This window comes from Drosophila kikkawai, chromosome 2L (genome assembly GCF_030179895.1).
Source record: "Drosophila kikkawai strain 14028-0561.14 chromosome 2L, DkikHiC1v2, whole genome shotgun sequence".
Lineage (NCBI taxonomy): Eukaryota > Metazoa > Arthropoda > Insecta > Diptera > Drosophilidae > Drosophila > Drosophila kikkawai.
Genome location: NC_091728.1, coordinates 12649390 through 12664069, shown reverse-complemented (window position 1 = coordinate 12664069; position 14680 = coordinate 12649390). Strand labels below are relative to the sequence as shown.

General features: G+C 36.9%; 1 protein-coding gene across 2 annotated transcripts in view; it reads left to right on the top strand.

The window, feature by feature from the left end:
• Positions 1 to 1478: 1478 nt before the first annotated feature.
• LOC108082794 (uncharacterized) overlaps positions 1479 to 14680 on the top strand; it is a 93024-nt gene continuing 79822 nt past the window's right edge. For both annotated transcript variants that reach the window (XM_041775646.2, XM_070289188.1), the window contains exon 1: positions 1479 to 1772. In XM_041775646.2, coding sequence (XP_041631580.1) covers positions 1675 to 1772 — 98 coding nt within the window. In that variant the 5' untranslated portion in view covers positions 1479 to 1674. The remainder of the gene's footprint in view (positions 1773 to 14680) is intronic.

Below are 14680 nucleotides of genomic sequence, written 5' to 3'. Positions count from 1 at the left end.
AATTTAAAATTTTTTTTTAAAATGCTAATTTTTATTCTAAATAAATGTATCTATATAAAATGCATGTGCATTTAAGCTGGACTTTGTGTAGATTTTCTTATCTATATTTTATATTATTAATATAATTTTGTTTAATTTTTATACATTTTTTTTTCGTACAAACTAAATAGGGAAATAACATTTTAACATTTTAAATAGTAACGGTTAAAGAGATTTTTAAAGTTGTCTGAGTGATATATCTTGCAGCCAATGTCAGTCTTTTGCGGTGTTAATAATAACGCAGTTTATTTACTTCCCACTTATGCTGATATGACACAGGCGCATTAATTAGAGACTTCACTAAAGATTTGACAGCGCTATAGCGTTTTACACAAGTGCGAGCAAGACGACTATATGGCGCTCTAATGCATTAGCTACTTCATTGGCGCGATAATCGATAGATCTACATAAAAATACTAGATACTCGATAACAAAATACGGGTTTAATGAAAAAAATTGTAATTGAAAACTGTATTAGCCAGCTCATTGACAGTATGGTCTCACAATGAGAATTATATTTTTATATCATTTCGCTGGTGTTTGAACTGAAAAATATATTAGAAAATAAGGAAAAATAATATGTTTTACGGTGGCAAGGTTCTTGCGCTGTAAAATTAATTAAAATTATTTTCTTTTGTAATAATTAAAAAAATTTTAAGCATTATATTTCTGAATTCCTAGTCGAAGTATAATTGCATAAATAAATGCAGAATCCTTTAAATTTATGTTTTTAACATATAATGCTTAAAATTTTTTTAATTATTACAAAAAACAATTTTAATTAATTTTACAGCGCAAGAACCTTGCCATCGTAAAACATATTATTTTTCCTTATTTTCTAATATATTTTTCAGTTCAAAAACCAGCGAAATGATATAAAAATATAATTCTCATTGTGAGACCATACTGTCAATGAGCTGGCTAATACAGTTTTCAATTACAATTTTTTTCATTAAACCCGTATTTTGTTATCGAGTATCTAGTATTTTTATGTAGATCTATCGATTATCGCGCCAATGAAGTAGCTAATGCATTATTCTAATGCATTAGAGCGCCATATAGTCGTCTTGCTCGCACTTGTGTAAAACGCTATAGCGCTGTCAAATCTTTAATGAAGTCTCAAATTAATGCGGCTGTGTCATATCAGCATAATTAATCTACTATTATGAGCACTTCTTTAGTATTTTAGTAATATAAGATTTTTTCTAAGAAACCACGACTGGTCACACTGAGCGGCTCATTTCAAACTAGTTTCAAGTGCTCTCTCTCTCTCTCTCATTTATGCTCTCTCTCGCAACGTCTGTCTCCCTCCCCCGCTCTTTGTGCATATAAGTGAAAAAGAGAGAGCAACATAGTGCGCGCGCTCTGAGAGAGCGAAAAGAACAGCAAGAGCGCAGAGGCTATATAAGGCAGTGCTAACTCAGTTTTAAAAAAAAATTTTCGGAAAAACTTCCAACGTTGGCCCTGTGCCGCTCCGCCGCGGAAAACTCACAATTTGTCGAAGGAAAAGCCAGCGTCGCTCTTGGTTTTCCGCCGGATTTTCCTCTGTTTTGCCGTGTTTTCGCGTCCGTAACGGTTAAACCTTTGTGCGAGCGCGAAGTTATAGTTTTTGTGTTTTTGTGAACGGAAAATCGGATGAAAAACTCCAAATGTTTACCAAATGAGCGTCGACAATTACGCGACCAATTGACGAGATCGTGTGTGTTGTTGTTGTTATCCCCCCCAATCAAACGGTGAGTGCGACAGAGAGGTAAAACGCAGTCTCAAAAATCAAGTGCGGCATTAAATAAAAAGAAAGAGAAGAGAAATTAATCCTAGAGGTGCAAAAGTCATAAAAATAAGCAAGAATTGCTGTGTGAAATAAAAATAAAAATAAAAAAATAATACATACCAATACATATATACAGAGAATATGTAAAAAGGAGGCGACGCGCGGCGAAAAAAGGAATTTTTTTGTGTACTACAGCGGCGTTTTGTTGTTGTTGCTGTTGGCGTTGGCGTCGTGCATTTGCTTTTGTTTTGTACCTCTCGGTGCTGGTGTTGGTGTGTGTGTGTTTGCGTCTGTGTTGTTGCTGTGCTTGTGATTGGAAAAAATAAGTAAGAAAAACGCCGGAAAACAGCAAAAAAACCAAAGCGAAACTAAGGCTGGCGCTCAAGAAGAAACAAAGTAGGAAAATTGCCCATTTTCCAGTTTCCCTTTTGCTGCGTGAAAAGTGAAAAGTTTAATTTACTAAACAAAGCGGCAAACAGTATGCGTGTGGCTGTGTGGGTGTTTGCGTGTGTGTGAGTGTGTCTGTGCGTCTGTGTCTCTAGTTTTTGCAATTCCCACTGCACACGCTCTTTCGTGTTGGATTATTGGATTATACCGCCAATAACGGCACACGCACAACAACAACAAAAGCACGGCAAATTCCAACAACAAGAAAAAGCTATAAAAAAAGGAGAGCGCAGACGACGCTGGGATTAATCATTAATGTCCTGAGAGAAAGATAAGGAGCAACGTGGAATCTAGAAAAAGGAAACAGAAGAGGAAGCAGCAGCAGACGGCAACAAGAAGAAGACGGCAAAAGGTAAGTCGAAATTTTAGAACTTTTACTTTGATTTGCAATGATTTTTTCAACCCCGAATAATTCTTAAAAGTAATTAACTTTTAAAGACTAGAGATCGTTAAAATTGAAAACTCGCATATTTAGTGTTCAAAGAGTTAGCAGGGCATCTTTTGAAAATTAAACTTCTGATTATACCATAATTGGAAATTTTTTACTACATACAGTGGTGCTCATAGACTTAAGCCACAAGACTTCAACCAAGAATTTAAACGAAAATTAAGAAAAGTTTTTATTTCACAGCTCCAATTATTTGTGTCACATTAGTTCTATATATCAGTGTTCTAATAAAAGAATAACCAAGTTATAAAAATATATATTCAACGAAAAACTTAAAAAATCGGAGACCATCTCCAAAATGTCCTGCTCACATACTTAAGCCACCTGGAAGAAAATGATTGAAAAAGTTAAAATTTGCCCAATATTCCTTATAATTTTAATAAATTTACTTTAATATTGAGTGAGATGACCTTTCTTCTTAAGAACAGTGGATCAACGCTTTAGCATTGAACCCACAAGACGTGCGCCCTGTTGAGGTGTGATTTTCTTCAACTCTTCTTGCAAAATATGCCACAAATTGCAAATTCCCACTCAATATTAAAGTAAATTTATTAAAATTATAAGGAATATTGGGCAAATTTTAACTTTTTCAATCATTTTCTTCCAGGTGGCTTAAGTATGTGAGCAGGACATTTTGGAGATGGTCTCCGATTTTTTAAGTTTTTCGTTGAATATATATTTTTATAACTTGGTTATTCTTTTATTAGAACACTGATATATAGAACTAATGTGACACAAATAATTGGAGCTGTGAAATAAAAACTTTTCTTAATTTTCGTTTAAATTCTTGGTTGAAGTCTTGTGGCTTAAGTCTATGAGCACCACTGTAATTGGAAATTTGTACTACATAGTTTAATTTTATTGGAACAAGTTAAAAACATTTTATTATAGCATTCACCATAATAAATTATGGAAATCGCCATTTCGCAATATTGGAAATATCTTAGCAGGTTTATTTTAACAAATAAACTAAAACAGAATCACACAAATACATATTGTTTTTTCGGACTCCGGTTATTTTGCTGGTTAATTTGTGTTTTTTCTAACAAATATATGTAAGAACCTACATGGTTTTTACTGATAAGAAAGCCAACTATGTGTCCTAAAAATCCTTGTCTTCCAAGTCAATAATCTTAAATACCATTTATTATGATGTCCGGTTCTGCATTTTTCAAATTTCTTATCGTAAAGAGGAATTCCCCAATTCCCGAGCTCATAATTATTACAACTTGAACTGCGTTTCTCATCAATTCTTTTGCTTCACTTGGCTTTTGGACCCGGCGCTCATTTTCCAATGAAAATTTATTCTAATGACGCTTTTCGCGATCCTAATCTGCTGCACATAAATTTCTGTGGCAACTTTGGGTGATTTATTGCCTGTCGATTGTCGTCGTCGTCGTCGTCGCAGTCGCAGTCTCGTTGCTTTTTGGCCAAACTCAGAGTCTCGCTGAGACTCGGTTTGGATCCGAAAAGCGAACCAGAAAGACCCAGTCCTGCCCCGTCCCGATGTCCAGTGTGTATAAAGCCAGACGGGACAGGACAGGGACAGGACAGACTGGTGCCAGCTAATGTACGCGTCTCCCAGATGCCGCGGATTAGATAAAAATTCTCAATTTATGCGTTGCGCCAGTTGCCAATTGCAATCCACCTCCTCCTGTTCCTTCTCCTCACTGCTCCCCCTACTGTTGCTTACTCCTCGAGTAAAGAAAAAAAAAACTTGTCGCGCCTACTAAAAATCTTCCCCTCGGGCCATTGAGATAGATGCCTCCATTCCAGTCTTCTCCGCAGTCTATCATTTGAAATCATGTCCCGGCGATAAGGAATTATAGTGGCCCCGGTCATAATTTACGTGATTTGCCTGCCTAATGTCCTGCCGTACGACACAAGGACAAAGTGGAAACCATAAAAATAGAGCAAGAATTCACATTTCGAGGCTCTTCTAAATGAGAAAGAATTAGGGCCTTGTAGTTCGAGGGGGGAGCACAAGAAAAGATTAGTTGCTGGAGCAGAATGGATTAGACATGTTTAATTTGGAAAAGAAAATAATAAAAGAGGAATTTCTATAGGGTATTCTTTAATAATAACGTTAGGCAAATTTTTTTTAAATTTTGGTTTAAAAAAAAGCGGATTTAGTGGATACATTTTTCTACTGTTTAAGGTTCATAATATTTCCTAAAAACATGTCCTTAATAGTAAATTCTTTACTATTTATGTACTACCTTTGGTGTATTTAACAGAATGACCTTTCAACCCCATAATCCTCAACAGCCCCATTATTTTCTTTTTATCAAAGACTGGGTTTCCCTGGGGAAATCCACGTACACTTTAAAAACTCGCACATACTGAAAAATTCGTTCCATTTTGACAGTAAACTTCCTTTTATATATTTTTTTAAAGATTTTCATAGATGCGGAGAGAAATTTTCTGCAGTAGCTTTGCCAAAGAATTAGTTATTCTTACCTGTTCTTTAGGGGCTTAGAAAGCAAGTCATAACGATAAAAATAAATCCCTTGAAATGTTCCCGTAAAAACATTCCATTTCAGGTTATGCAGTACATTCCTTTTTCTTTTTTTTTATATATTTATGCACTTCTGTTTGTAAATCCCACCCAAAGACAACGCTATGGAGTAGTGGCTTTATCAACCCCATAACCTACAGTATACCCATTATTTTCCATTTTGGCCCCTGTCCAGTTTTCCCCCCGAGAATATGGTACCGGCGGCACTCTAAGGTACACGCATATACTGGAAAATCCGTTTCGTTTTGACATTTATTGTTTTTAATAGTCTCGAGAGCTAGGAAATTTTATGACACATATCCTCGAGCGATAAAAATCTTTACGGCCCCGGGGTACTACATGCATATGGTTTATTCGTTCCCCTGTTCAATAAGAGCCAAAAGGTAAATAAAGTAGGAGCAGCAAAATCGGGAAAAACAAGAACAAAACGGATAAAAAGAAAGAGAACTCGGGAATTAGCCGGGGCCACCTCATAAAGTGAAAAGTGTCATAAAAATTAGTCAAGAAATCACGCTGCCCATTCCACGATTTGTATATTTCTTTCGGACGTTCGGTCGGTGGTTCTTTCTCTTCTTTTTTTCAAAGACATTTCAGTTCCTTTCGGTTATTTGGTTGTTGTTTGTTCTGACACATTTGTATGCTAATGAGAGAGCGGGATATGTGGAGTTTGGGTTAGGTGCTTCCGGCGGGAGTCTCTTTTTATTTTTCCTCTGACTGGAATCTATCAGGCTTTTGACGAGGGTCACTCCGCCGGGGAATCGCTTGCGGAGGATAATGCATGCAGCTCAGGTCTTGCATATCGAAGTGGTCGCTGATAAAGGATTTTTTCTTTTTTGGAAGTAGTTTAAGCCATACGGACGGGGTCATAAATTGAATTATAATTCAGGCATACGAAATTCTTTCTGTCTGAGAGCTTATGTCTAATGTTCTACGGATTAAGGTCTTGGGGTTGAGTAGATTTTCTTTTTTCTTATACATAAGAAAGAGCTATTTGCTGGAAATTTAAGTACAGCGCTTGAGAGAAAAACAATAAAGTGCAGGGCATAAAAGGATGAATCTTAAAGACTCTACGGATTAAAAGTAAATTAAATGTATAATTTATTATAGTAATTAAGCAGTGTGTGGGGAATTAAAAGGTTTTTATTTATAAAAGCTTAGTAATTATGAATAAAGAAAATAACTATGACAGTGTGATGATATTTAATATATAATTTAAGCGGTTTTAAGTTCCGGAAATATTACAATTTAAAATTCAACGTCCTGAATTATTCACATTGAAGTCAAGTGCTTTAGTCTGTTTTTATAGTTTTTTTTAAGCCACTTCAACCCTTTTTGAATGCCTTTCCTTTCGATGCTTTCATTTCCTATTACCTATCCCTGATTTCTTGTGTGTGTTTTGTATACTTCTTTCCCCTCCAAATCGCTTTTCGTTATCTATAAATAACATTTTGCTTGCCTTTCTTATCAACTTCCGCTACTTAATGTCTCCCAAACCAAAATGCAGAGCTAAACTCTTAGTTTTCGCCCCTCGATCCAGTTTTTTCCATTACTCCCGCCACCACCCCGGCTCCCAGCAAATTGCCTTCTTTAGCTGTCTTATCCCAGAATGTGTGTGTGTGTGTGTAACAAAGATATCAATAGCAACAAAAACAGGGAGAAAGAAAAAAAGAAATTAAGGACTGAGAGGAGGGAGAACAACCTTGATCCTTGAACCCAAGAAAATAGAGGAAAAAAAGGCACGGCTCATTTCCGTCTTGCGGGTCAAACAAAGACAAATATAGTCGCCGCCGCCGCCGTTGTGGTAGATAATAATGCCCAGCCATAAGACCACAAATCTAAAATCCACAAAAGTGCCACACAAAAAGTCAATAAATGTGCGCCTCTGCTAAAAAATTATCACCAGCTCGTTAGCAATCGGAAAGAAAATGACCAGAGATGAATATAGAAATGATTTTATAACAAAAAATTTACAGAGAAAGAAAGTTGTTTGACTGTTTACATTTTTGAAATGCCTAAAATGTTTTATATTTTCCAAATGTGATCCAAATAATTGTTTTTATGATATAAATATGATTAAATTCTTCTTAATAAAATACTACGGATTTTTTGCTTTTAAATTCTTAGTAAAATATATTACTTTTCCCAAGCTGTTTTTTTTTTGTTGTACTTAGGACCAGAAACTGACAGTGCCGGTGGAAAGACAATTCAAGGAAAGGAAAAACTAAAACCAAACAAAAGACACACAAAAGAGAATTTAGTGAGGCCTGGCAAAAAAAAAAAAACCGAGAAAAAAGTAAATGAGAAAAAAGAAAGTTCCGCAATTTCATTCAGCATTCGACTGCTGTGCTCTGTCTCTTTCTTGGGCAATTTTTTTTTGTTCCCAGCAATTATGCGCTGGTCAAACAAAAGTCATTAAATTGCGGAAATCGGGTCACCAAACCGACCAAACCAGCAACAAACTGAAAGAGGGAAAGGGCAAACAAAGACTGAGACGGAGACGAAGACTGAGACCAAGAAAAGCCCCGAAAAACCCTCCGATAAAAAGAACATACGACTAAATTGTGAATTTATTTACATTTAATTGCATCTAAATTACAAAACAAAAAGCGGTTTTCTTCACCATTGTCTCTGAAATTATATTTTAATGTGTGTCCTCTGCTTTCGTTTTGATGAAGTCCCTCCATTCTGATCCCTCCCCTTCCACCATACCTCTCATCTGCGTTCCTCGGTGTCGAGATAATGATGATGATATGACTCATTAACCTCGACGCATGACCCAAGCAAATTAGAACTACAAGAAAACTCATACCACAGTCACAAAGAACACACCATTTTTTTACACTTGACGGTAGGAAAAGAGAGGGAATTTGGGCTCTAAATAATGTAGATAAAGATATAGAAATTTCTTGTGGTGGTTTTCTTTTCACAGAAACAATTTAAGAGAGATGAGTTTTAGGTGGGTACAGTATTTTTAAATGTTTAATTTAATTTTATCTTATGTTAATGTAATACTTCTTAATATTTTACATGGTTAATAAAACAGTTGAAAGTTGCTGTTAATATTTTTTTACCAAGTATTCCTTAGAAATGGAAAATAATAGGTATAAATATACAAATGGCAGGACTTTTTTTAATGAATATAACAAAGTATTTTTAAAATGAATGCCTTTCAATTAAAAAAATTATAAGATATTTTTAAACATTTCTAAAGCCCAGAACTTGTGTTAAACAAAATGAAAAACCAAGAGTTATTTCTTTAATAAACGCAATAAATTTTAAAATTCATTTAAAATAATTTTTGCAGCTTATATTCAGGGAATAACCCAATGCTGTTATTAAAATAAATCCCCGTAGCTTAGTGTAATCTTTTTTGAAGCGCATATGAGCGTTATAGATACATATTTTTCAGCTGTCTGTGTGCCGGCTCTTGGTCTGTTTGAGCTGTAAGTGTCTTTTGAGGCCGTGTTTTATTGCTGCTAAGTTCGCTTGTTGACTTTGGCTGAGTCATCATCTCGCGGTTCGTCGGTTCGGTTTGATGTTAGAAGTTCCTCCGTTCCGGCTTCCCCTGAACTGAGGGAAGAGGGGAAAAAAAAACAGCACTTAGCTGGCATATTTTCCTTTGTAAAACTTAATGGTCTAGATAAAGTTCGGTCGGCTGACTGCGGTTTTGTCGCTTAGAGTTTTCTAAACCGAGCATCGCATGCTTAGCATTTAAATGAGCTGAAAGAAAAAAAACCGAAAACAAAACCAAAAGTTTTGCCCGCGACGAGTACGATGATGATGATTCAATTGGCCGTGCATTTGGCCTGGCTTTTGCAATCTTTCGGATTCAGATTGCAAAGTGAACTTCGGAGACCACACCTTGGTAACGTTTCCATTCCATTTCGATTCCGATGGGTTGGATTTCGCTTTGGCTCTGGGCTCGGGTTCGTCATGATTGCAAATATCTTGTGCAATCTGAGGCGTCTCCATTTCCCACGTTCTGTACTCTTAGAGGAGTACTCACTCGACGTCGTCGTGCAATTAGTTTGGTATTTCGAGCCATGCCTAATGAGCTGAGTGGGGTCAAGGGATTTAATTGCATCTTAAACGGTTTCCCCCTCGACTTTAATTTTAATTCCGTTGCAGCTGCAAATGCAAAATGCACACGTCCGCTGCTTCGTCTTTCTATTTATGTTTTCCCTCTGCTGGTGCCATTGTTTATTGTTCATTTGTTTATTTGTTTACATGGCAAACATAAACCAAACAAGCGCCGCCGTAACCGCCCCAACCAGCACCACCATTGCTGGTGGCAAAAAACTTTTAAGCCCCAACATGTTTACAAATGGCTAAAGATGTTGGGTTAATTTTAATAAATGATGTGTATTGCTCCTTTAATTGCTCAAAGAAAATATTAATCAAGGCATTTGGGTCACTCCAAAATATTTGCTTAAATTAAATTTCACATTTTGCAGTATCCAATGGAGTGGAGTTAAATATTTTATGTAAAACCACTTCATAAATTATGTAGGGCTTTTGCCAAGCTATTTAATTGCTCAAAGAAATTTTAAGATAATATTAATCAAGGCCGCCTGGAGCAAGAGAAAATATTTTTACGCGTTAAATTGTTGACTTTTCTGGATGTAAACTTGAAAATTAAACTCTTAGAAAGGTATTTGTTATGATTGGAGTTTCTATGAATCGGTTTAGTAAGACTTTCGCAGGAAAAATGCAATTTAAAACCATTGTGGCATATTTTCTTAGAGTTTCTTTTAAAATTGTTGAGTAATGAATAATTATAAAATTTTATGCAAGGCTACAAATTAGTCTAAGATTACACAAATTCCCCATAAATTGAAATCTTTAGAGGTTCTAAGTATTATAAGAACTACTCCTAATTTAATGCAGAGTACTTGCAGCTTTCCTTAGATCAACTATTTTCTTTTCTATTTTCTCTTTGCTCTCCTGCTAAGACGCATTCGAATTGTTTTCGATTCCACACAAATTTGTTTACTCTTGAATGCAATTGAAACCTTTGTGGAGGTTAATTTTCTTAGAGTTTTCGTAGAAAATAAAAAAAAAATAGAGAAAAAAAAACAACTCCATTGTTTACTCGTATTTCTCTCAACTGGCCTTAGCCTGGATTCATTTGTGTGTTTACGTGCCACATTCGGTGCCTTTGTTTACTCGAACTGAACTTCAGCAGCAGAAGCAGCATTTCCCATTTTCTCCAGAACAATTCCAACTTCTTTGGGGCTTTCTTTAAGGTTGGAGAACCGTGTTGTTAATGGTTTTTTGGTTTTTGGGGTCCGAGAGCCTGTGTTTTACCAAATTATAATCCGCATTTATCGCTGCTGTTAGTGTTAATGTGCTGCAGCAGTAATTTTCTTTAATTTTTTTTTGTTATGTTTTATATTTCTGTGGGCCGGCCTGTATAATGCGCTTTAATTACTGCGGCGCCACATGAGGGAAAAGGTCGGGTTGGGGGCTTTCCACCATTCGTCAGGATGTGCGAAATTTCGCCTGCAAACGGAGCGCATTAACAGAATATTGTGAAAAAGTAAATCGTGTTAAAAAGAACTTATCATTTGCATTATGGCAATGCCTCCCCAATTTTGGTTATTATTATTTAATTGCTGCGAGGTTTAATTATTGACCAGACACGAAACCGAATTGCAATTTAACATTTCATGTGCCCAAAGTGAAATGATGAAAAATAAATCAACCCCTGGGAAGAAAAGCAATTTCCGAATGAGAACCAAGTGCAAATTACATGCCAAAAACACACACAAGATAACTGGAAACTAAAACTAAAAGTTGCTGCAACAAAAACAAATGCAAGAAAAAAACTAAATTAAGCGCCTTTGACATAGAAAATGCAATTGACAAAAAAAAAAAGGAAAAATTTATCTGCATGGCGAGAGGGCTGAAATAAAAGTGAAATGCATGTGGGAGAAAGGCTAAAAACAAAAAATGTCTTTAGAAAAAAATAGCGAGCAGGGAAGAATAAAAAAAATGGAATTACGAACAGTTTTATTCTAGTTTATCACACGAATTGAGTTTGAAAATGCGTAGTATGGCAAAGTGCCACAGAAGAAAAGAAATCGAGAAAAGAGCCAACGGTGGAAATTGCAGGGGAGTGGAAAAGGAAAAGGGAAATGCCCTAAGATAGATGCATCAATTGGAAAGGCAGAAGAAATGGCACAAAAATCGACAACGACGACGACGACGACGTCGATGTCGAGGACGTTGACAAGCGTAAAAGACACCCAGGCAAGAAAGGACATGTGTGCGTGTGGAAATCCTTTAAAAAGGCAATTTTGGTAGCACTTAAATGCAGACTCACAACGAAGGAAAATCAGTGAAGGGAAGCAGAGTGGAGCCAGGACACGCGACTGCTTCTCTGGCTCCTTCTTGGCTTGCCCTGTGTCTACCCATTAATTGGAGAGAGCTAAGGGTATGCTAGAACTTGAATTAAGGAAATAAGAAAGGAATATTTTTTATTTTATATATACAGATTAAATAATAGATTAAATAATAAAACTTCAAAAAAACATTAGAAAATGAATATTCAAAATATTTACTAAGTATCTCAAAGTCCAGTAATTCCATACTTAGTTCCTAGTTATTTTCTCCAAAAGGAGGCTGATTGGTGGGTGGTGCTCCTCCTGCCTTCTGCTTTACTATGCGCCTGCCACGCCCACAGACACATCCGCCGCATAACTAGTTGCCGTCGAGAGTGGCAGAATGGAACGGAACGTGGCGCTGCCAAGGCATGTGGCATGTGGTGGTGTAGCTATATGGGATGTGTGTGTGTGTATATGAGTGTGAGTGCGGTGTGCGGCATGTGCCATAACTCCTCCATCCACAACACACACAAACTCATATTCGTATGGGGTTTGTGCAATGATGACACAGGATGCCAGGCTCCACTACACTGCGAATGGCACAATCTTGAAATTAAATTGGATTTCTATTCTAATTTCATAGGTAATAGCTTTCTACCTTTAAAATAATACGGAATTTAGGTTAAACTTTGTGAATTGAGCTTTTGTTTGCTTGGATTAAACGCATTCAATTTAAAACTATGTATTGAAAGCGAAAAAAGACAGATAAAATGTAATATGGCTTTGCTGACTTGATTAAACAATCTTGGCCGGGATATCGTAGGAATCGAGTGGCTGCCGGGTTTAATTAGGCACAGATCTGCTCAGGCAGAGCCAGCTATGCTATATATGCATGGACATCGAATCAAAGATTTATGTAACGCGTGGTACCACTGTAACAACATCCACACTCCATACCCGTACGACCCTGCCCCTTGGAGCACACATCCTGCCAAGCGCAACGCATAAAATTGTGTCACAATAATTTTGCCACGCCTGGGAGGAGGAGCAGTTGCAGGACCAGGAGGAGTAACAGCTTTCTGCCATCAATGCAATTGCCAGGATGTGCAATTCGCAAGGATGCTGGGTTTGCTGCCAGAGGGAAGGAAGAGAGGGATAGAGAAAGTTAGGGAACTGGGAACAGAGGCAGTCATTGCATAATTGCAATTAACACAGTCCTCGGTTGAAACTAAAACAGTTACTTAGTGCAGAAGACAACTTCCTCTGTGGGCCGCTGGCTACCCTCATCCTGCAGGATGTCCCAGTATCTGCAGAGTGTGCGTGTGTGTGGCGTGCGAAAAGGTTTCCCCATTGTGCACTCAAGTGTGCGCAACACTCAAACACAAAGGCCGCATACAAAATTTCACACGAATCCTCCTCCAGAAGTATATATACTTACATATATATATATATATGTTCTCTACCTTTTTCTGGCCGGGCATAATCGATGAAGGAAGCGAGAAAGGGAGCGAAAAAAGACGAAAAATAAGGAGGAGGCAGGCAGCATGTTAAACTGAAACTGAGCAACAAAATCAACGCCATGTCCCGACAATACAAAGGACATTTGCTGCAATGAAAATGAGTAAGGAAAAAATCAAAAAAAGTGCGCTGTGTTCTGTGTTGCCTTTGTTCGTTGCATTTGCCAGGATACAGTGAGGATTCGGCTGAATGAAGTGAAGTGGCAAAAATAAAGAAGATGGCTTCAACATGTGTGGGAAATTTACAGGACGAAGGGTATTAAAAACATATCAATTGCAGGAGAAATTAGCCAGCAGGAAATCATAGGCTTTTGGGGTGAATATTTCATAACAAAGAGATGCGAAAAATATAATCCTTTTTCTTTTTTTATGAAAAAATAAAGAATTAATGTGCAAGAAGGAGAAATGAAAATTATTGGGAAATATAATAAAATTAAATTAAAGAAAATATAATAGATAAAATGTTATTTTAAGTCTCTTATTTAATTTATTAAATATTTAACGAGACAAGACTAGAATTATATGGAAATTAAATGTTCAAAAATATTATTTTAGCTCACAAAAACCTATATTTTCTGGAAAATAAATTTATTTCCTTCCCTTTCTGTAAGCTCTAAACTGTCAATTATCTTTAACTAAAACCCTATAATTCAAAGCTTTTACAAAACTACCCAAAAATAATGTCTAAAGGCTTGACTGAAACTCATTCCCCTGAATAATTCAGTTTAATAGCTCTTTGATTTCTCCATCAGTGCAGTTGAACCCTTCAATCAAATCCAAAATCGAACCGCAATCATCAATTGTTCCCATTTTCTTTTTTTGATAGTTTGAAAGTTCCCTTTTAACAATCCCCAGTTTCAGTTTGAAGTTTTCTCTGGCCATAAATCGATTGAATTTTAAATATGTTAGAGGCAATGGTTTTTCCATTTTCCCTTCCGCGAATATTTATTCTCCCCCCCCTTCAGTGTTTTCCTTCGAGTTTTCCCTCCCTCGCGTCCCTTTTTGATGGCCTGTTGTCATCGCCGTTTTTCGCGAGCAACAACTGCCTGCTTGTGTGTCTGGGATTATATTTTAAAGGAATTTTTCACCCTGCGCTTATGGAAACCTATAACTCCCCCAAACCCTTCCGATTCGCGTTGCTTTTGCTGTGGAAATTCTACGGTGTATAGCTGGTTTTAACATTGTACAATTTGCCCAATAACATGACACACAGGCATGAAAATCAGCCAAGCCAACTAGGGGTGCCTGCCGAAGCCGTAACCTAACCCCCCGCCCTCCAAAAATCTCCCCCTTCGTCTAGCCACCCCTGCGCGTGCGTATTACCCTGCTTCTTCTTTCACTTACTTTACGCTGGTTGCAAAAACAAAAAAAAAAAAGTACGAGAAAAAAAAATTATAGCAAAGCGGCAAAAACTGGCGAAAGGTAGAAAAATACAATATATACGACGAAGAATATTATTTTTCGGTATAATAGCACATGAACACGAAATGAGCAGCAGCAGAAGTGGCGGCGGCGGTGTACCTGAGAAAAGGAACCGGGTATGGTAGCGGTAACGGTAAAGCTAAAGGTAATACACAGGAATGGGGACGCGTCGTCGTGTGATATATTTTATTT